This window comes from Aythya fuligula, chromosome 16 (assembly GCF_009819795.1).
Source record: "Aythya fuligula isolate bAytFul2 chromosome 16, bAytFul2.pri, whole genome shotgun sequence".
Taxonomy (NCBI): domain Eukaryota; kingdom Metazoa; phylum Chordata; class Aves; order Anseriformes; family Anatidae; genus Aythya; species Aythya fuligula.
In genome coordinates this window covers 10,754,091-10,777,889 of record NC_045574.1, presented here as the reverse complement: position 1 = coordinate 10,777,889, position 23,799 = coordinate 10,754,091, and the positions used below count along the sequence as shown (strand labels likewise).

Below are 23,799 nucleotides of genomic sequence, written 5' to 3'. Positions count from 1 at the left end.
TATTATCGATATAGTATTATTATATTGTAATGTGCTGTGTGGTGTGGTATGTCTGGTAAACATGATACAAGCGAGATTCTACAAGCTTGCCAAATCTAAATGCTATGTAACAGACCTTTCAAACAAAGAGTGAGTAGTTGATAGCCTGAAGAATGTCTCGTAGGTTACTCAAGAAACTACTGGTACTGTTACTGTCAGTTGTTTTTTCTTTTGATGTCTACACAAATATTTCTGAAAATAAGCTTGCCATAAGAAATTATTTGATAACATGTTGTTGTTTTTATGTAGAATGTGTTAAATGATGCATGACGATGGATGGATTTAGAAATTTTCAATGCAAGAAAATATTTGTAGTAGGCCAATTTAGCTTCTATCTTTTTTTTTTTTCTTTTTGTAACTTAGTTTTGCTTAGAAATTTATGCTTAGAAACTTGCATTTTGATCAATTAATTGAACAACTAAAAAAACTGCTTTGATACCAAAACTGTTTTTTGAAAGTGACTCCATTTTGCTGAATGGCTTTTGTATGATTTACTTAAACCAATCAGGCAACTCCACTGGAAAGAATTTAATTACTTACCTAAGTACACAAACTGCCTGTAAAGCATGCACAACGTAAAAGACAATGCATTTAATAATTATGACTTAACTAAACTTATGATTTGCCTGTTTGTTTTGTGTGTTGTTTTTTCTTCAAGCTACAGTGGATATGCTATAATGAAACCTGATAATTATCTTTTCTGGAGGTGGTTGTTTGGGATTTTATTTTATTTATTTATTTATTTATTAATGAGGAAAGCTTCTTTCCAAACATAAGGGTGCAGTTTCATGGCAACTTGAGACAATTTAAGTTATGCCTGCTACTGTCCTCTGCACCTTCCCATCCCTTTCTTTTATAAAGGAGTCTCTTTTATGCTAGCTCAGGCATGTGAGCAACTCTGTAGTGAGCTCATTCAAAGTGCTGATCTAACTGAAAACCAATTCTACAACACAGATTCCAATACTGGTAAGTGATGGAATAAGCAGCAGTGTAGGAACATATCAAGAGTATGGCAGTCTGTATCTATGTTTGAATAAGCTGCTGTGAAACTGAGTCTGAGTGGAGGCTTTCACAGAGAAACAATTGAAAAAAAAAAAGTGCTCTGCCATTTCAAAACACGTTTTTTAAAAACTTTCAATAAATATTTTAAAATCATACAGTTACTAACACTAACAAAAGAAGTACCTGCTCTCTTACATTTACATGAATTTATTGATTGTTGCTTCTAAATGAATCTGAAGCAGTATTAACAGCTTGAATGCTACAGATTTCAAAAAAATGAGCAACAAGTAAAATGCTACATTAAGATGTTCACACGTTACCAAAATGACTGTGGATGTTTAGGTAGATTTCAAAGGACAAATTTTTAACAGTCCAGTAGAGAACGTTAATTTAGGAACACAAATGGATCTATGTGCCTAATTGTTATTTCTTCATGTCAGTCAGAGGGTTCACATGGCCATTTCAAGTCCTTGAAAAAGGTACCTTTGCTGCTTTGGATTTCAAAACAACGTTCGAGTTCCAGCCCAGGAACAGATGATCTCCAGCCAATAAATCCCTGGGTAGTCTTAGGTACTGGAGGAGATGGATTCACCTAGAATAAAAGTAACATATAGAATTCAATAATTAAAAGATTTTTGATTGTTATTTCTGTCATGTAACATCTTTTCTGCTTGAGTGGATGGAAATGAGAGCTTGTTAAAAATAGTGGTTTTAAATGCAATCCAATGAATTAATATCCTGAACACACACTGACATTAATGGAAAGAAATAATAACTTCAAAATATTGCCTAGTTGAATGCAAGTTTGATTTATCATGCAGAATGATTTATAAGTCCTTAGGATAGTTTAGGTCCTATTCTATAGCAAGGCACAGGGGAAGACAGAAGTAAAATGGCCAAATTCCAGTGAAGTAACTTACTTTTATCTACCACTCTTTTTAATAATTCTTTTAGTGCCTCAATTGGTATGTATAACAGGAAATTAAAAAAAAAAAAAGTTATTGCTAAGTAATATATGTTAGCATACTTTTATAATATATATATATATAGTTTTGCTCAGTATGTTTCTAAGGGCTTTACTGGATTTACATAATTAGAAGAATTTAAGCTTCAGCTTTAACTTTTTTTCTTACAGAATAATAATAATATTTAAACTCGTTAACATCTCTAAACAGGAAAAACAGCATTTTACACTTGATGCAATGCATTTGGTAGCAATGCAGCTATGGAATAGTAATTTTGTGGCCAAATGCTAAAGATATTACTGACTAAGCTGGCTTTTTCATCCAGAAGTACTTATCCATCCCACTTTTCTACTTTAAAAGATGGGTAAGCATCAAGTTAATCTGCAACTAATCTTGCTAAAAAGGAAACACACCAAAAGCCAAGAACCTCTGTTCACTGACTGCTGTGCTTACTTTGGCTGAATCTTCCCAATCGGGCATGTTATATCATTTTAGCATCTGGGGACTTAGTAGAGAAATACACAGCAAGAGAACAATGTTTCAGTTCTCTTGCCAGAGTTGCTTCACTTTGTTCTTTGGCCAAGATTAGAAAATGTTTATGATATTTAGGTGGAGCAGTTCCTCTGAAAAGATCATTTTTATGGCCAAATGTGCCACCCACTGAGCTGGATAATGGAGGAAACCATGTCCTACTTACAATCTGGGGGAAGGGACTATGAAGAACCAATTATTAATCTAACCTAGAGAGAACAGATATAATGACTATTACCATGAAGGTAAATGTGCAGAAAGACACACAGTTCTGAAAAGGACTTAAGAAACTTCACTCTGAATATGTAGAGGGTGACCTAAATCACACCAAAAAAAAAAAAAAAAAAAAAAAAAAAGGATTCTGAGGTGAAATGGAAACTCTGATCCCTGGTTCAGTATGCATCAGGCTACATATGCTACTTTAGCAGCTGATAACTTGTGCATGTGATTTCTAACACACATCATTGTGCAGCAGAAGCAAACCTGACTGACTGAAATTGGATGCTTGAGACAAAACTGAAGAACAAGTAGCACTAATGGCAGAAATGCTGGCATTTAATTTCTCTGTCACACTCAACACTTATTTTTTATTTCAGTTTAATTTTGGTATAAGCTTTTATTACTTGCTCACCTTATCTTGCCACCATTGGAATCCTTTGAAAGAAAGTTCAACAAGTAGGAATTTTCAATCATCTCTTTTCTTTCCTTAATCTTCCAAGTAGAATAACCTTCCTTTTTGTTAGTGTGCTCTGCTTCCCCTTTTATATGTTCCTCTCCCCTTGTCATTGATTTAGCCTCCTATATAGTTATTCAATTCAGTGGTGATTCTTACACTGTATATTTATAAATCAAAACAAGGTTCTCATTCCACTAATTTCTAACTGTGAGACAAAACATACATAACTCATACAATATAAAAGCAAATAGTTATGAATTGGCTCATTAGAACTTGACTTCTCCTGGCCAACCTAATTTGTGCCACTGAAGAGGACAGTGGCATCATCTCGGCCAAAAAGAATGCTGCCTTACCTTACATAAAGCTAGAAAAATGGCTGCATATTAACCAATAGTTAGAACAGAGAGATAAGGTTATGATAAGCCTTGAAGTAAGATATTTGAGCAATGAATGGTCAGCAATCATAAACAGCTCTGTGAACACTCTTCTGTAAGAAGCTGTACAGATGACTGTTCTGTTACACAGGAGAGTACGAGGGAGGGGCTTTACAGAAAGATTACATACAGTGAAAGCTCTGTGAACTAACAACCATATTCAAAGGGCAATTCCTTGTCTTAAATGAATGTTTTTAAAGCGTTGCTTGCGTTGCAAATACAATTTACTCTGACCTTTATTTAAAGGCCCACTGCTACAAGACAACTGATTTTTAGAGCTTGCATAGTTTCTGAAGACAGGTATTGCTGTACTACAATTATAAAATCTAATTTTCTAACCTTAATATATTTTTCCATGGGGGTCACAGGTCGAATCTGCAGATGTTCTGGAAGCTGTATCTTGGGCTTTGTTTTTTCTTTCTTTTCATCTTCAATCAACTGACATAAAAAATATCATAAAAAAAAAAAAAAAGACTGGTATCAATACCATTTCCCTTATTGCAGCATTTGTACACCCGGTTCTTTCCACCTAAAACAGGACTACTCAATGTAGTGCTTTGGAAATCACTGTAATGTACTTTTTGTTTTCAGAATGTGATATAATTCTGAATTTCAGATAACATGCAAGTACTGCTGAGTGATTCCAACTCTCTTGCACCACTGGTGCAAGACAGGCTAGAAAGATATCTTCTGTATCTTATATGACCACAAAACAAAGATTAATAAATGATAATTTCACATGTTCACCAACAGTAACAATGCATAGAGTTTGTCAGTCTTTCAGCTGTAGATCTATTAGCATTGTGCAAAGGTGGTATACGTGACAGACTGTGGTTATCACGGATGGATGTTGAAGCCTAAAGGACCAAATATTTTAAAGGTGTTAACTTGGCTTCCTATAGGAATTTTCAAAAAATCCCAGAACAGTTTAAGTACTTCTAGCTCCATGGTAAGTAAATTTATAGCTTTATTCAAGGGATGCATCAATCCTGTTCTTCAGCAATTAAATATTGTGATTGCAAAGGTAACATTATGTGATACTATATTCTAATATCTAAACATCATCGAGAATAGACATCTCTCCAAATATTTTAGTTTGCTGTAAACTTCTCCACTGAAAATTTAATTAGCTAGAACCTTTTCCCCTTGATTTTTAATCTACCATATGGATAGACAAAGGGGAAATATTTTCCTGTCAGTGTGCATCTAGTACTTGTTAGCACTATTGGGAGTCATGCTTCTCAAGAGAAATATATCAGAATGTGTATAGCATATAAATTACCACTTGCCATATTTTGTTCAGGGGAAAGCTGAAACTTTGAAACCATCTTAAAGGTACTGCATTTGTTAACTGTGAACCTAACTTAGGAAAGCATACTCATTACTTTTCTACACTTCTGTGCTCTCATCGTGTTGTGTCCAGATAAATTTGTGTGCAAGTAAATTTCATGTGTTGCTTATATACCATTCAATTTTACCTCTGGAGGTGTTTTCAAGAACCCCCATTTGTGAGACCACTTTTTTGCAGCTTCTAGTTCGCTTTCTATGTATCTTTTCCTGAAATGGAAGAATATTTAAGACTTTGAAAGATACCTTTTAAAAGGTAACAAACAAAATAAACAAACAAACCCAACAACTGTTGTCAAAAAGCACAGCAATGGCATGAATCTTTAGTCCTCTGCCTCAAAATAGCAAGTTATTGTATGTGTTAACAATTCTCTGACTCAGGGATAATGGTAAATATTTTCCACGATGAAATGGAAATGAAAAACTATGCATGAAGGTACTTCTTCACAGGTTATATTTACATTAGGAACTGGAGGAGGTCACGTTTGTTGTGACACCTTTTTAGAAAGGTGTGAGACATAAGCACCGATGTGCTTTCATACACCTGCTTTTAACTCCATTTGCTGATGAAACTTCTTGAAACTTTCCCATTAAGTGATTTCCCAATTAAGTGATGTCCCCACCGCGCCCCAGCCCTGCTCTCTGGTGTTCACGCTGAGGGGCTGAGGGACGGGGGCAGTGCTGGCTCCCCGGGGTCTGTTAGCACTGCTTTGCCTCTCACACCTGAGGGGATGAAAACCCTTCGGCTTTCTGAGGGTATCAGGGATCTGAGCACACACAGAGTGGGGGACACCCAGCGTTACCACTTCGTGTGAAACACAAATATGAACAAATCCCTGCGCTGGCAGGGCAGAGCTTCCCGAGAGGCTGCCTTGGTGGGACGGGGCAGCAGAGGAGGCCTGGGGCCGCTACCAGCAGTTGTCCGCCGCTACGAAATTGCACGGCTGCGCCCCATCGCTGCGGCGCTGCGCCATGGGGCCGGGCCGTTGGGGCGTCGTCGTGTGGGGCCGGGCCGCGCTCGTGCCGAGGGCGGGCGGGGAAAGCGCGGGCCCGGCGCCGCCTGAGGTGGATTCGTGACGCGCGGCTCGCAGGTGAAGGGCAGAAAATAAACACCCTGGGTTTCCTCGTCACCTTAAAGTCCCTCAGAAAAGCGAGCTTGACGTTGCTAGTAATTTAATTTAATTTAATTTAATTTTATTATTATTATTTTTTTTTAAATGTCGCTCAGCGCGGAAACATGTTTGAGCTGAGACGATGAAAAGTGTGTGAGGAGGTAGCGTGTGTCCGAGGAAGAAGAGGTGTTTCCTGAACCCGCAGTTCTGCTGAGCTGTTAGGGGGCTTTAAAATCCCAGCAGGGGACTGTGGTCACTAAACCTGTGGTATTTTTAATTGCAATAGATGTGAAAAATGGTTGGAAGGTGTGCCATTTTTTATTCCAAAGAGAATTGGCTTGTTAACATGCCCAACACCTCATCTGTGTGTATGAGGGATACTTTCTGTTTTCTAGGCTTTTAACCTGCTGTTTCTAGTCCTTTGGTGCTCTTGATGTGCACCTTGCTACACACATTTGACATTTGGTGGTTCTAGCAGGAAATAGTACTCTTGTACTATTAGTAGTCTTGTACTCTTTACAAATTACATGCTAAGAGTAGAGGATCTAAGAAAGATCCCAGTCCTCTTTATGGGTTATACAAGAAAACCTCCAAAAATATTTACAGCTTGTTAAAAGTTCACTGTGTTCCACTATATTAATATTTTTGGCTCTCTATCAATTTTGGGGGGCTTTTATTTTCTTGCTGTTGCTTTATAAATCATGGTTCTTTGTATGTAGGGGTTTAAATAGTTCCCTGGCCCCTTTATGGGAACGGGTTTGTACTAACGCTGTGAATAGTTAGGGTAACTTACTGACACCAGTGGACAACTATTATCCGTATTATAAAATAACTGCTGAAAGACTTTGAGCTGAGCTCTGTTGTTTGTAGGTAGTGTGTTTGAATGCTTAGTTGCTAGTTTTTTTTTTTTGTTTTTTGTTTTTCTCTTGTAGAGCAAAATAACTGAACGTCTTAAATACTTGAATATGAGAAGTCTGTAAATACCTTTAGGAGCCATTTTAGACATACCAAGAACTTCTGTTTGAATAAGAGGAAAAAAACAATTTGTAATCCTAAAATAGTAATTAATACTGCTCTTCTGGGTTTCCAAAAATCATTAAACTATCAGCAAATTTAATATTTCACTTACATGCCATTTCTTGGCTCTCTAATTGATAATTAGACTAGCAATTAGATCAGCTGGGTGTCCTATCACACCCATAAATGCTTACTCATTGTCCTATTTAATTAACTCCTGCTGCTTAGTCACATTTATCTCAGGAGCTCTCTTATTACAGTCTGGATGGTTTCCGTGAAAATAAGTAATTTGCTAATGAAAGCAATCAAAGTGATAGTTTACTATATGTCAGGATTTAAACTGTAGTAGCATTTGTCAAAAGAGAATGAAACTTATACTAATTATACTAATTTTTCAGATGGGGTGATGCAAATAAGTGAATTGTTAGCTTTAGGTCTTATCAGGTTCTTATGAGCACAGGGCAACATTAAAACATGGGCAATGTGAACCAAGGAAGTGAAATAGGATTTTAATGAGCTACTAACTATACAGAATGGCTTAGGGATACATGTCCAGTGAGATCCAAAGGCCATTTGCTGAAAGTCTGGGTCTTGTAGTTAAATACAGCAGTGTTTGTCAACATGTGGCAAATGGTGAAGCAGATAATAAATCACTGAAGATCCGTGTTTAAATAGAATCAAGTCTAAAGACTTGGTGCCTTGTCTAAAGGCAAGCAATATTTGGATCTTCTAAGAACTAATGTGGCTATAATGCTAAATCCTAAGGCCATAAATGCTAAAATCCTCCTCCTACTGCTTATTCCGCTTCCAGTTAGAAACTACCCAGTTATTCAGGTACTCAGTAGTGCTGCTGTTGATCAAGTGAATCTTCAAGAACTTACAACTTCTATGTAACACAAAAGTAGCAGATTGGCCTCTTGAATTTTAGATATTCTTTCACCTGCCATAAGACACCACCCCACTGCTGTGGAATTCGTGTGTTTTGTTTTTGTTTTTTACAGACCCTTCATTCCTTTCTCACTGCAGGTGTGTGCTGTGTGTTGATAATGATGCAGCTTTGGCATGGCTGATACAAGTACAGGTGGTGCTGACTTGTGAAATATGTTAGAGAACCAAATAGACCCTGCAGTAAGAGAAGATCAGATTGCTGATATAATCTGTTATCAAGCAGTTGAGCTTCCGCAATCAAAACAATAGATAGAATGGGGACAGGAGGAGTGATAAATGAGCTGAAATGAATAGTTGAGTTAGGTGGACATCTTAAAACTAGGATGGTGGCTTTCCTGATGTCATTCATAGTCTTCAAGATGAATTAATTTCTGTTTTCTGGGAATTTCGTGTGCCTACCCTGACATGAAAATGTTAAGGCTTTTCATATCACTTGTTCATAGAGAAATGTCCAAAGTAACGTACAATAACTTTTTGTGCTAATCTGGGAAATTGCTTGGAAGGAACAAAGTTCTCCTTCAGGCTCTATGCAAGTATCTGCAAGTGTTGTTCATGAGCATCTCAGCTTCCACTGAATGAGCAGAGGTTGATGATTCCAGATTATACTTGTGCTCAAGTGCTATAGATGCAGGTATAAGGTACATCATGCTTGACAGTACTCTAACCAAGCTGTTTTGTAACTTTTATGAAGCCAAACCTAGGTCATGTTCCCAGTTCGAGCATCATGTTATCAACTGCACAGATTTTATTGCACTTAACTATTCTTGCCAGTAGAGATAAGAGTCCTCTGCCTTTCATCAGAGAATGGGTAGGAAAATTAAAAAAAGAAAACCTTTATTTTTTGTTGTAAATGGTGTTTTGAGTATTTTTATATTTGCTGCTACTAAGCCCATAAACATAAATTATTATTTTAAATTATCCAGCACAGAATAGAATTAGATCTAAATCCTTGATCTCTTTACTAAGAGTTCTGCATTGTTCAGGTTGGAAGTATACCAGGAAAAAAAAAGTTCAGCTGAGAATCCTCTCAGAGACGTTTGGGATGGTGTAAAAAATCCATTGCTATTTCTCTATTTTGCTCCCCCGTATACGTGCAAGGAGAGTGCAGACAAAGGTGGCTTGGGAAACAGCAGCACGTAATTTGGTTTGGCAGGACAGTCCCTGAGGAACTCACCTGCTTGGCTCAGCTTAGAGGAGGTTTTAGCAATGTAAGGACTGCCTGAACTTCTGGTAGGCCCAGGCCTGTACCAACATAAACCTGCCTGGGAGATTCTTTCAATGCTGTCCTCTCCTCATGTTGTAACAGTGTGCTTCGTCAGCAGCAGCAACTGCCACAGTGCATGGGAAAGCAAAAATATAAATGATAAAGTAGGGCTCTTTTCCCCCTTTATGTTCTGAAAGCTTACAAGATGAGAAGTACTCATCAGTAAATGAACCTTTGAATAGTGTACTTGTTTTCTGACCACGTTTCAAACTTGCAACTGTAAAGATCGAGTATAACAGAAGTATGTTTCTTATGAGGAGATGGGCATTATAGATGTAATTCTGCTTGGAAACAGCTGCAGCACAGGGGGCTTGGCAACTTCTATTGTATTGTGTCCTGCTGGCATAGATGTTGCTGTTGTGTTCTATCTGAGATGTTCCAACACTGCAATGTTATGCACGTGTGATGGAAGGCACGTGTTCATGATTTAGGAATTGGCTCAGGGCTGTGCCACTATCTTGTGTGTGACCAACAAGACCCATGCACTCCTGATGTGATGTGACTGTTGTTGTACATCTGGCAGCTCTGCGGGGGCAACTGTCAGTGCTCTGACTTGGCTGCTTGGCTGGAAAGTGCAAATACTCTACGCAGATGGGAGATAAAGCAGTGAGGGAAAGGAGAATGCTAATGTCCCTAAGGGAACCCACAGTGGTGTATACCAGTCCATGTTCTCTGGTTTTATTTCTGAAGGCTTGCACTTCACACTATAAGCACTACCATTTTTGCATTTAAGAACCTGAAAAACATTTTCTTCTTCCAGGTACACACTAACCATCGATGCTTCTCTACTCTGAAGTGAAACCTCTGCAAATGAAGATGTTAGAAGCATATGTATATCTATGCTTATGCTCTTCCATTGAAAATGCTTACCAAAAAAATCAATTAGCACTTTTGGGCAGTTCTGTACTTGTTGCTCCATGATACCATTTGCAATACTAAGTGTGGAAGCCTAACAGAGGAGATTGTAGAAATAACTTATGTCTTTTGCTAATATTTCTAAGTATTTCAGGTGTAGGAAGCTTGAGTGGTAAACTGCTTGTTAAGATTACTGTGATTTCTTTTAAACCAAATGCTATTGACACGATGGCTTCTGGCTTCACTCCAAAACAAAAACAAACAAAGAAAATAAACACACCAAAAAACAAACCCCAAATGAAAACAAGCAAACCCTTCTAAAGTGTGTACCATCAAGAATACGTTAATTGTAGTTCTTGGTTTACCATTTGAGAGGAATCCACGGCTGGGTTAGAACGGCTGGGTATTTTGTAGCCAAATTTAGAATGATCAAGATCATGTTGTGGCTGTAATTATCTAACGACTTTTGAACAGTGTCTGGTGTCTCTATTTTCCCAGTAAAATGTTTTCTTTTCCGTCTATAAAATGTCACATTTACAGCTTTATGCAGATTTCTGTGCTTGAAAGGGATGAACTATCTTTACTGAATGTAGATACTTGTCAATAATTCCTCAGTTTCTGTTTTTGAAAAGATTCATTGTTTTCTGGTTCAAAATAAAGATTTGCATGAGATACCTCTTTCTGTTATCTTGGATGGAAACACCTTTATACCGTAGTTGGTGAAGTAAGTGTACATGCTCCCCAAATAAAAATATTTCCACTAGTGACTTGGGGGGCTTTGTCATTTTCAAATTGAAGGACCTATTTGCATTAAAATTCCTTCTTCATAGGCATTGCTCCTGAGCACTGCTCCACAGCTCCAATTGCAAGGGGCTTGCAGGATGCTGCCTGATTGCAGATTCAAAGATGGGGAACAAGACCACCACTTCCAGTCTCCTCACTGTAAACAGTTCTTGCAAATGCCCATGTGCAACATGTACCAGACTTCTCCCCCATTACATGCTGGGGTACCTAGGCATATAACATGAATTAAAGGTTAAGTAAAAAAGACATAATTCAGAATTTTGTTGCATTCTATAAACTGAAATCAAACTCTTAATGGTCTTTGAAAGTATTTTTTTTCTCAATACAGTGCATGTTTCAAATCAGAAGAGCTGCCTTTTTTCTTTTCGCATGAAAGGCAGGGGGTCTAGGACATTTTAATAGCTTTCATATTCTACTCTGCAAATATATTATTGCAGCACAATAGTTTCTTTGCATGAGAATTGCTTAAATGATTCAAAATGGATTGAAAAATATATTTCAAGTTTTAATTTTATGCACAGAACATTAATGAGCAGTGCCCCTTAGAGACTTGCTGTCAGTTTAACATATTCACAATAATCTCAACACAGATGTTATTCCATCTAAATCCTTTTAGAGAGAAGAAACTAGTAATTTTTCCTTGGAGAACATCAGAAAATATATTATTGTTGAAATTACATTTTGATCCCAGAATGCTATGTAAAATATCATTGCTAGGAAGAATAAGTAGCACATTGTTTCTGAAGTAATATGCACGTAAAACTTCTTTGAGCCTTTTCTAAATTTTAGAATAAGTGAAATGTTGTTAGTCCCATGCAATTTTGCTTCCCTTGAGGGTGATTGTAGGTGATAATGGCTATGAGCATCTCATTGTGCTCTAATTTATGAGGGTATTTGGTTTTAGTTCAGATTTCTCTATTTGCAGCTATAATGTGATAAAGTTATTGCCTCTATTAGATGCATTTTTTCTGCTCTTCATCTGAGCACATGCATTAAAATACTTGCTAGGAAGAAAATATATACTTAGAACAACCTTTTTCTTGGAAACATTTGAAGTACACTTTCTGCTTTGTGTTCTTCAGTGTGCCATTGTTTTGCTTTTTGGTACACTTATGTTGTACTCTGGTTTTGTATATCTTGAAATATCTTTATATATATATATATATATAAATTAGATTGGTCTTACTAGAGTATATGGCAGGTGAGTGTTCTAAGAATTCTTCCAGAACTGCATAAATACAAGAATAATTCTTAGAGTTGTTGATACTGGAGTGCATACTACATTAGTTATATGCAAAGATAGTTGCTTAGAGTAAGTTCTCATTAGATTTCACAGAACTTTCACAGAACTCTTGTGGAGGAGGAGGATAAAAGGTAAGAGTGCAGTTTGTCCATTGCAAAAAGCAGGAGAATTGCCAGTTGTAGTCAACACAGCATTCCAGCCTCTTTTTTGGGAAAGACCTGTAGCTCCTGCAGACATTTTGTGGGGGACTACTGACAGTAATAAAAGGTGCAGTTCATGACACATGAAGTAAGACCTCTGTTTCAAAGCTAAGGTCTGTTTTACGAGCCTTGATGCAGAAAATCGTATGGGAGGATGTCTTGCTGAAACTACAATGCAATGGAATACCCTTTATGCAAATGTATTTGTTTTGCAAAAGCAGATAGCTTGATGTGAAATAGCTGTTCATTTCTCCGCTTTGCTGTTAAGAATGCTAAAGGGAAAACAACTGTTAATATGATGATATAAAATAGCTGCAAAACTGTAAGCAAACAAGAGTCTCAGATAAAATCTCAGAGTACAACTGCTAAGTTTAAATAGAATATGTTTTATTTAAAGCTTAAAATTAACCCAAATCCAATTGAAATGTAAAGGTAATTCATATAATCCTACCACTAAATTTTTAAAATTACTAATGCATTTTTTATTGATTGAGCTTGTAAATATAAAATTTTGACATACATTTAAATGTAAATTGAAACTTGTTCTAGATACACAAATATAAAATATTTTATGTTTTTAAAGAACAAGGAATAATGTATTTTCCATACCCTTGTAGCAGATTGTTTTCAGCATGCATTAATGACATTAAAAGTGCACATGACTTGCTTTAGGTTCACTAAATTATAGAAGTTGATAAATTTGCCTTTATTGTTCACACTACTTGATCTTTTGTTTTTATAAATTTTTAAGTGTGTGGTTGTAAATATTTGCACAATATTTGTACATCTTAGATGATGTACAATGAATGAATGAAGAACTCCTGGAAACAGGAAATATTTCTAATCGAATCTGAAGATACTCTTTTCAGAGGGAGTCTATCAAAATTGCGAATTATTACTTTTGATCTAGGTAAAATGATCCAGAAGAGCATGGGTTGAAAATATCAAACTTAACATATTAAACATACGTTTAATTTAAGTCTTGCTTTAAAAGTTGCACTACTTGTTAACTTATTATATGAACTAAAGTTCCTATAGAAATTGGTAGATTAATACAGACTTATTTCTATAGCAAGAAGTCCATTTCTGTGCCAAGAAGTTCTTTTGGGAATATAAACCAAACTGTATTAAAACTCCCTTGGAAAATGGTCCCTGTGGTGAGAGGTCTTGCCAGAGACAAGGGTAATGTCTAGTGCTAAGAAGACACTAAACTTTTTGCACCGTTTTGGTCCTAGATATCAAAAGGTGATTTGCTCTGTGCCTTCCCAGCAGCCCACAGAGGTTTCCCGTCTCGTGGTAAAAATTCATTCTCCCACCAGCAGCCATAACTCCAGCAGCTCTGCATGGTCCACTTGCTGAGGTCTTCCGTGTTTTCCCCTCTAAGCACTGCAGCTATGTCTGCATCTCTCTGCTACTAAGTCTGAAAGGATCCTACTGCTTCTAATAATGGATGGAAGCTTGGAAGGAGAAATGCATGCTCAAAGAGATAACAATTATCCTTTCTTTACTATGTGCTTTTAAGCCTTCCTAGCCAGACCAAATTTAATCTTGTAGCAAAATGTTTCCATGAAAAGCATGGTGATTTTATATATTATTACTCAAGAAAATGAAATTTCCTAAGTATGTGGAAATGGCCACGTATGTCTCAAACAATGCTGCTGTGTTTCTGCATTTTAGAAAGCAGTGGCTGGTTCAACAGTTCTTGCTATCTCTGTACCTTTCTGCCGATGGACAATGTAGACGGGCCTGTCATCTATGGAATGTTCTGTGAAAGATATTTTTTGAAAAGATAATCAATATTAATGTCTGGAAGGCTGTTAGAATAAGCCCCTGCCTGGAGAATGCAATTCAGTTTCTCAATAGAATACAAAGAGAAAGAAATGCATCCTGCAGCAATCTGTTTTTTTTTTGTTTTTTTTTTTTTTTTAATAGTAGCTGTGGGAGGTCATGGGATTTAAAATATTTACACTGTCATACTTAGGAAATCCAATGATCCTAGACATACTTAGTTGCATTCAAAAGACTCAATATTTAGACATATGCTCCATAAGTAATGTTGCCATAGTGAAGAATGATTGTACAGTTACTGTAGTAGAAAAACTAATGCAGAAATCAATTTAGTATTGATATTGGGAAAATACAGGATGTTGATATTGAATTTAGGTTAGGATTTTGCTGTTCTTTGTTTATCCTAAAAGAAGTAACTTCTTTCTTTACAGATTTGGAAAAGGGCTTATTTTTAACAAAAACTTTATTCAAGTTTTGGCAACTTTCTTTGATCAGATTTGCCATTCTTTATGTAAACTGCAACTGAAATATAACCTGGATGGGTTCTTCCATGTAAGGATAATGAATGTTTAACTAGGTACTGTAACAAGATATATGCAGTTAAAAGATAAATGATGAAGCATCTTAATGTAGCTATAAGCTTTGGTCTAATGTATCTTTGACTAAACCAGGTTATGACATAAAATTTAACACACATGTACCCCAATTCAATGAAACGGCTTTTCAGTAACATTTTAAATAATACCCACTCATGCAGGCTTTCACATTAAAGTAATTATGGAAGGGGAATGATAAGAACAGAAAGAAAGTTTACTCTTCCTCTTCATAGTGAAAGCAAATGTGTTTTTCTCCAGAATCTGCCAAGCCTGTGTTTTAATGATTTAACAGATGGAGTTGGCACATGTGAACCTGGAAGATGCATCTGTCTGATTTTTCCAGTCTGAGGATTTTTTAACTGCATTAATAGCACAGACGATGGTAAAATATCACCTCCCCAGGCTGCTTTGCTCTCCTAACACATAATGTCTTTTAAGAAAAAAAGTGATAGGAGACTGGGGTGAAGAAAAGGCCAGAGAAATGAGGATTTGAAAAGTTTAATATTTTCAGTCTTCACTGCATTAGGCTTTTAAGCCTCTCACTTTGATGAATTTTGTGCCTATGGTGTGGAAACAGAAATTCTACCCAGGCAGTTTTATCTGTGATCTCAGGGTTCTGTTAATTACTTGCTCTAAATAAATAAACAACATTTAAATAAGGAGACTGATAACCACTAGCGTTTTTTCCTTTATGATTTAAATGCCTGTGATTTAGTATTGTACTTTGATATTTTTTTTTTCTGTTAATTTTTGCAAAGGTTTTGCTCATGTGTAACTTCAGGTTTAGGAATCTCATTTAATCACTTGCACTGTTCATTCAAGCAGACATGCGAATGCTTAATTGTTTTAACTGTTTGAATGAGGGCCCTAATTTGAATTTCTTGATTTTAGGGTGTAACCCTTAGCATTCACCCAGACTTTCTGCTGAAATCAATGATATGGCTACCTGTGTAAAGAGCATGAAGGCCATGGGTTAAATGCCTCAGTAGTGTGTAGGAGTTGACTGAAATTACAGGCCCTTTATAATGCTTCTGCAGGCATCTTCTAAGGGGAGCATTGTCCAAGGACTGGATCAGGCATCTCATTCGGATAGCACTTCTGTAAGCTGTCCAGCTGGGTACAGTAATGTTACAGCAAGCTCTTGTGAGGATGTGCCTAAACAATGGCACCAAAGATGGTGAAGAACCTGAAGGGCAAGACTTACAAGGAGTAGCTGAGATCCTCGGCTTGTTCAGCCAGAGCAGAGGAGGCTGAGGGGAGGGCTCGTGGCAGCCTGCAGCTTCCTCACAAGGTGGAGTAGAGGAGGAGATGGCACTGGTCTGTGCTCTCTGGTGACCAGTGACAGGACCAAGGGGAATGGCATGGAGCTGCAACAGGGGAAATTCATATTGGATATTAGTAAAAGGTTCTTCACCCAGAGGGTGGTCAGGCTCTGGAACAGGCTGTCCAGGGAAGTGCTCACAGCACCAAGCCAGCTGGGGTTCAAGAAGCATTTGGACAGTGGTCTTAGACTTGTGTTAATTTTTAGGTAGTTTTGTGTGGGACCATGAGTTGGACTCGATTCTTGTGTGTGCCTTCCAACTCAAGATATCCTGTGATTCTATAGGATATGGAAGGGCTTCTCATTCTGTTTTCAAACAAAAATGTTGTGATAAAATGTAAATGAAATTAATCTGTAGTGTTCTGTGAACTGTCCTGTACTTGCTTTAACAGCATGTATGTTTTTAGTTCATTTCAACTTTATCTTACAACTTCTGGGAAAGAAGAAAATGTAAAGAGGAACAGCTCTCATTGTTGATGAAATTAGCACAAATATGGCTTTTTGTGTTGATCAAAGCCTGTACATGGGAATTTTGGAATAAAAGGATCCAGGATAAAGCAAAGCTTAATAAGCTAATGTTATGAACTGCATGTTAATGTAATCCTTCACTGGGTTTCTGCTCATTTTCAAACATCATTTTTCTATCACTGGAAAAGAAAACCTATCAAGCTGGATGTTTTCACCTGTTCCAGAAGTTCCAGGTGTTTAATGCTCTGAGTACTGACAGTGACAAAGTACCTCAAAACATTAGTCATTGTTTTTAGACAATGCACACAATGGATTAAAAGGCTTTTGCTTTCAATTGTATTTAGATTAATTGAAAGATGAAAAAATATGTAGTCACGTTATCCTACCATATGCTATACATGTATGTATGCAAACTGCAGCAGGTCAAACACCAAGGCTGCCTTCTCTTGTCTTGTCTGGTCCCAGTTAGAAGTAGTTAGCTTGCTGCTTTCTAAGGCTGAAGCCTCAAGCTTTGACGTTACAGTCCTTGGGGAGACAATGCTTGCTAAAATGACAGCAACTTTCCCTAAAAGCTTTAGATGAACTTGAGAAATGACAGGTTCTGATTTCTAGGTCATTAAAGCTAGTGGAAAATTTGGCCCTATTTCAACCACTCATCCTATTACTGTTCTGGTGAACAGTAATAAGATTTCAGAATTCTCAGGTAAGTAGGTGTCAATATGAAAGTTAGTAAGGAAAAGTACATTTAATTTTCCTGTCCAAAGTCATAGTCAAGGTTTAGAAAAGTTGAGGTTTAGAAAGTGAAGAACTGTCAAAACCAAATATCTGATTTAGCCTCACTGTAAGTTTTTCACAGCAGGAATTTTGGTTGTTGATTTATGGATGTGACATACTTTTTTTTTTTTTTTTTTTTGCCTATCCTGAGAATAAGCAATAATCTTCTGTTCATTAAACAGCGCATTGCAGTTTTTATCTTTTATTCTACATCTATGTAGAGGGTTTTATTTTGATGAAAATAGAATTATTCAGCAATGTTCCAATTTAAAGCCCAAAAAAGTCAATGAAATGACTGACTTCTGTACGAACTGAGTGAAGTTCTATTATAGTTAGGAAACAAAAAATCATTTTAGAAACATCTGATAAGAGAGGACATTACAGTTTATCTTTCTTGGGGTTCGCACTATAAGAAGCATATAACAGCAGAGACATTGTAGTCCTCATTCAAAAGAGAAGCTATTTGATTATGGGCAAGATTTGAACTCACGAACTCAGAATTTTCTGATATTTAAATTGTATTTAACATGTTTAATATGAAGTGAAGGAAACTCTACATTGCCTTCATTATCCGTGGGCCATGCACTAAGAGGGTGGGGAGGAGTGTTGTGGCTACACCTGCTTTTGGAGACTGGGCACCTGTGTGGTCCAGGTACATGACTTTTTTATTTTTCTTTTTACTTTTTTAATGGTGCATTTTATGAGTCCTGTATTGAGGTCTCATGGGTACTCCAAAGACTGCAGAGAGCAGTAGAAGTGAAGTCACTGGGGAGACTGTTGAAACCTGGATTGTAAGATGAAATGAGGACACGCCTTTCAGTGATTTTTTTGCAGCCTTCAGGTTGGCCTCTAGTATTTTTACACTGTTCAGGTGCTTTGGCTTCATATACCATAGAAAGATTACTGCGTGTTTCTATAGGTTGTGGGATCCTGCCCCCTTATCCACAGTACATCATGGTATCAGTGCAAGACTTAAGCTGTATGCTTTTGCCTAGTTCAAGGCAGAGCAAAAAATTGTTCTCTATCGCTTTCGTTTGTTAAAGTCATTGAACTTGCCTTTCGTACTGTGATTTTGTATTAAGCCTGTCAGCTGGTGGTAACATTCTAACTCACCATCACGCAAAAATACTTCCCTATCTCAGGAACTCTATCCTAAAGCAGAGAGAATGGAGTATCACAGTCACGTTGTCATCATAATTCTGACTTTTGTTATGTATTTCCATGAAATTTGAAGACTAATTTAATCGAGTCACCAATAAGTAACTCAGAACAGAATTAGTGTTTGGAACAGGTAGATCTTCACAATTAAGATGTGAAGTGTTTCAGATGGACCCTTTCAAGCTAATGTTAATTTATTTTAATAGGGCTTTCCTGCATATTCTTGCCAGCAGTATGCTTCATCAACTCTGCTGTATTTTCCCCATTTAAAATTCAAAAGGTCAGGAACCAGCTACTGCATGTTGAGTGAAGTAGCACACTGGACTGCCTTGGCATCCAGCTTCATCTGATTTTCGTAAAATAGAACGTTGCTTTATCACTGGTAACAAACTCCAGCTCTACATCTGTTATTGCCTTTCTGTCTCCAACTTTGTTTTTTGTTCATGTGCTATTTGTGCCATTGGATAAATGGGTACTGGGGCTGCAGTCCTGAATAGGTAAAGTATTGTATGTTACAGAATTTTACAGAATTAATACAGATTACAGATGAATCATTCTATAATAACAATTGCTGAATTTTGATGGTGGCTTCTGAGTTTGGTACAGAATCTTGAACCTTGAATTTGAAGAAGGATATCAAGTGTATTTTCCGTTGAAAAACTAAAGGAAAAATTAAAATGTCAATGAAAAGGATTGCAAAATTATTGAAGATGTTCTAGAGCTTTTGTTGCTGGAGAAAAAGGTCTAGTCATACAGTTGTATGTCAGAAATACATGTACAGTCATGAGGTTCACGTATTGGTGTAATCAAAATTAGATATACAAATAAACACAATCGGATTTACTAGTTGTTCTAATGAGAGATATTACGTCATTGCTTTGTCTATGTACTTAGATGATTATGACTAAAAGAATAATATCAAAAAATGTAGAGTTACATGTATTTCTACTTCCAAAAAGCTGTTTTGAGTAGATGGAGATACCCCACCTGTACTGACTGGTAAAATGTGAACTCCGATCACTTGAGGGAGAAAGTGCTTTATTGTTCTGAAGCTCTATCGTCTGCTTCTTTCCATCTTCCCAGAGTCATCTAGTCTTGATGTCCGAATTGGGACACATTTTTCAGTCGATGTACTTCTTGGGACTGATTCTGGATTTTCTGCTCTGTTGTATAATTTATATGCCCAATTTTGCACATCTAAAAATTAGATATGTAGATGAAGTGAACTTTCAGTTCATTCCACTTGCTGTGGACAATCAAACATCATAGGATTTGCCACCCTTTGGTGGTACCTGTTTCTTTTGACAATGAGAGCTTAGACAATCAGCTTCAGATAGATTAGGAACTTCTGGTTGAGGTTGTGTGTGATTAGCCTTACTTTTTCTATCATGTAAAATTATAAGTAGGAGGGTTTATTAATGCTTTTGCATGGTTTTAAAAAAGATTTGAGACAGTGCAGATTCAAACACATGTATTTCAATAGTCTTATTCTTATTTATGCAGAATGAGGCTCTTCATTTTTTAGTGAATTAGGGAAGAGTACTGAGAAACTTGTCTTCAGAAACATTAGAGTCCCGGAAAGAAGAAGATGCCAATTTTCTGCAAACACAGGACATTGAAAATATCATTGCATTAACCATAGCAAATATCACTAGAACTATTTGTTTTGTTAATGCCCTTTTGTATTTTAACAAATGGCTGTAATAATTTTCTTCACAGTTTTAAGGTTTGATTAATCAGTTCATTGTGTTCTTTCTTCAGAAGAAAACGTGTTTCTGATATCTCTTGGCATGAGCGACATATGGGTTCAAGCTGAAATGATGGAGCATCCATTCACTTAGCAAAACAAAAATATGCCTTGGCACTCTGCTCTTCTCTGCTACTATTCCAGCCAAATTTCAATTGAAAGAGCGATGTGGGTTATTTTGTCATTGACTATGGCAACAGTATTTCATCTGGATGAGATTCTTCATGAAGTGTGGCACACAGAGTACCAGCAACAATTAGAAAGATGATATTTCTCTTGCAGTGCTCTCTACTGCCAACGTTTTTAATGTTGCAGGTCAAGACACCAATAAGTAGAAAAGGTTGGTGGAAATACCCGAAAACGTTCAAAAACAAAAACCCTACCACCTACCTATATTGAATGAGTTCTTTATGTCCTTTCTCTGTTTTTCTTCTTTCAAGTTTTCTGGTTGTTATTTTTCTTTTTAAAAAATCAAAAATCTGTGTTTTTTTGTTTGTTTTTGTTTGTTTTTGTTTTTAAATCATCTTTCCAAAATTTCTGTTGTAGACGTTTATCTGGTTGAGCTTGTGCAGCACCCATTCTATTCTAGTTCTTAAATGTAGAGATAACAATTTGTCTGCCTCATGAAACCAATAAGTAACTAGGGAAAAGAAAAAAAAAATCAAAGATATTATTTCCTTAAAGACTTTTGCCCAAGTGGTCCTCATAAAAATAGGTAAAGTCCTCTGAAAGACTATTTAATACATGTTCCATTTTTTGTCGTATCTGATAAGGCACTAAGTGTTTGCTAAAAGTTCCCCTCTTTAGAGTGCAAATTTCATTGGAAAAATGCTTTTCCATCTTATGTACACCAAGACAAAAACTTCGTAAGAATCAGAAGTCATGAGAGCAGAGCTGAGCCTGGGTCAGGGCATGGTTCGTCTTTACAAGTGTGAAGGCTTACAGTAGACACCTGCAGCTCAGTTGTCATTTTGGGCTCCTTATTTTAGTCTTTGGAGAAAGACAGGCACTTCTAGGGCCTGGCTTCCTTAATTTAGATGAAGTCAGAAATTCAAGATAGGTGAGGTGAGTCATGTCCCAGAAGTGCCTGTCTTTGCTGACAATAAAGCAAGTGAAGATAATATTAGACCAGTTGTAGCTTTCTAATGTATAACTGAGATGAATTCCACCCTTCGGAGAAAAGAGATTTTCCACTATCGAGGGATGTTTTCATTTAAAAATGTTAACTGCATCATGCAAATGAAGTATAGATTGTGCATGTTTTATATCCAAGCTAAGAAAGATGGAGTTAAAAATTGCATCGAATGCAGGCAGCTGCCTAATAACTCCAACTAACGTGTCATGTTTGGAACGTACAAACATGACAGGTGAACACGTGCAAGCCATTGTACTCAGTGCCATTAACTCCTAGAGGATAAACGGAATTTAATATTGAATGTACCAATAAGAAAAAAATCCTGCGGATATTTTTATATCTACCATCTCGATTATTGTTAGTACTGACTACCAAAGCTGCTCTGCATGTTTTTTCCCCTACCTGTCTCCTGTAAAAAGAGAGGTTTCACTGGAAATTTTAAGAAAGATCTGAGAGATCGTGATTCTGTGTCAGTGTATTTGTTGTATCAGTTGGTGGTGGTTGTTGTTGAGAAACTGTTTGTACTCAAGCATGGAGTTGGACTTTTTTTTTAGTAATCTTTTTTTTTTTTTTTTTTTTTTTTTTCCCAAGGAACAGAACAGTTTGTGTAGAAAAAGAAAAGGTTAGTCAGTATGATTTTATAATCCTCCAGTTATTTAACAAACCAATTAGAATGATGACTTGGCAAAACCAACTTAAAAGTGAATTAAAACTATGCCCCAGATATAGCCCATGCTTATACAATTATTTTTTTTAAAGAGCTTACATCAGCTTTAAACTAATCTATGATTCGAGAATTAAAATGTAAGAAGTAATAAAAATTGTTGAAACAGAAAAGATCAGAAAAGAACAATAGTCCTAGATGAATTTTCTTCCTTTCTTCAGCTTCAAATTTATGATAGAATTAGGCTTAATTTAGTTTCTCAGACAGCAATTCCTCATTGTAATTTAGAAAGAAAAGAACATGCCGAAAAAGAAGCAAGCATTCTCTATTTGCCATCTAAGTTTATCTGGAAATAATGAGTATACACTTTGAAAGGTTTATGTTCTGTTCTGTGTTGTGTCTACAGTGGGAATTTAGAGCATGCTAGGTGAAAAAATTATGCTGACCAGACCCTTAATTTCTCAGTCTTGTGCTTTTTATTTTCCAGTGACCGAACATGTCTACAAGGAAGCTTATTTCATGCCAAAAGTAAAGTTGCCTCACACTTGATGCAGCTTGGGTTAATGTGTTTTGTAGAAAAGCAAACACTTTTACAATTTTAACATTTCAAATTAGCTTTGAAAATGTGCTTGCAAACTAGGAAAGTAAAATTATAAAGCTGAGCAGTTGGTTACAAAAATTCTTCCAAATGTTCCTTTGCTGTTTGTCACTAGTCCCCACTAAATTGTGAAAAATTAGAAGGTGCTGATTATTAAAGGCACAAGACATTTTATTTCAAGGTTTCTTTTGCTTGGGATTTCTTACTATCACATCTGTGTTTTGAGTGGAAGAGTTATTTTGCGTCTAGATCCCATGCGTCTAGTTCAGGGAATTTGAGACCTCTCTGAGCCTAGATCGGGAATTGTGTACTCTGAATAAATTAAGGCTTTGTTTTTCTTCTAGAGAGAGAGATGGTATAACAATACCTCCTTACTTCCATACTATTTCTCTGGTATCCTCTTGGATACTGACAACAGAAACTGCATCTCATTCTGTGTTATATAAAATCTAGGAGACAAGGAACGTGGTTTCACTGGGGACATATAGGTGTTACTGTATATACTAATAACAATTAACAACAAACCAGGCTCTTTATTTCCAAATCCTCACTCTCCCTACAACTGTAATATTTAATAGCTTAGTGTTCCAACAGCTAGATTATAGTGAGGTACTTCAAATGTGAGAACTCTGAACATTAATCTGGAAGGTTCAGACTGACAGCTGGTGATTTATGAGATGCTCAGTAGCAGCGAGGCCGCACTGTAAAGAACAAAAGGGAGATTGTAAGATCTTGTCTGATCCATAGATACAAAGGAAACTGCAAGGAATGGTGTATTTTGAGCTTGAGTTTTGTCTTACCTTTATCTTTAAAGAAAATAATTAACAAAGAAAAGACCAGTAGAATCATACTTTCTAATGTTTCAGGTACTCTGCTGTTCATATTTAGAAGGATTTTACAAGTATACTAGTCACTAAAAGGTTTGTGCAGATTAAAAACCAAACCAAAACAAAAAACAATACTATTTGAATGCAGGTGCTAGGGGAGAAATACACCCCTAATGCTGCTCAATGAAATTTATTTTTCATTAAGATTTTGAGTCAGAATCCTAACTTGTTACCTTCCACTCTCTGACCAGCATCTTGTTTGTTAATATGGCTGTGTACAAAATGA

General features: G+C 36.5%; 1 protein-coding gene across 1 annotated transcript; it reads right to left on the bottom strand.

Annotated features, from left to right (window-relative positions):
• Positions 1-1,477: 1,477 nt before the first annotated feature.
• On the bottom strand, positions 1,478-5,968 carry C16H20orf85 (chromosome 16 C20orf85 homolog). Its single transcript, XM_032198528.1, has 4 exons — positions 5,907-5,968; positions 5,126-5,204; positions 3,987-4,085; positions 1,478-1,633 (listed from the first exon to the last, which is right to left on the bottom strand). Exons 1-4 carry the CDS (start codon positions 5,966-5,968, stop codon positions 1,478-1,480), a joined length of 396 nt encoding a protein of 131 aa, XP_032054419.1.
• Between the last annotated feature and the right edge of the window lie 17,831 nt (positions 5,969-23,799).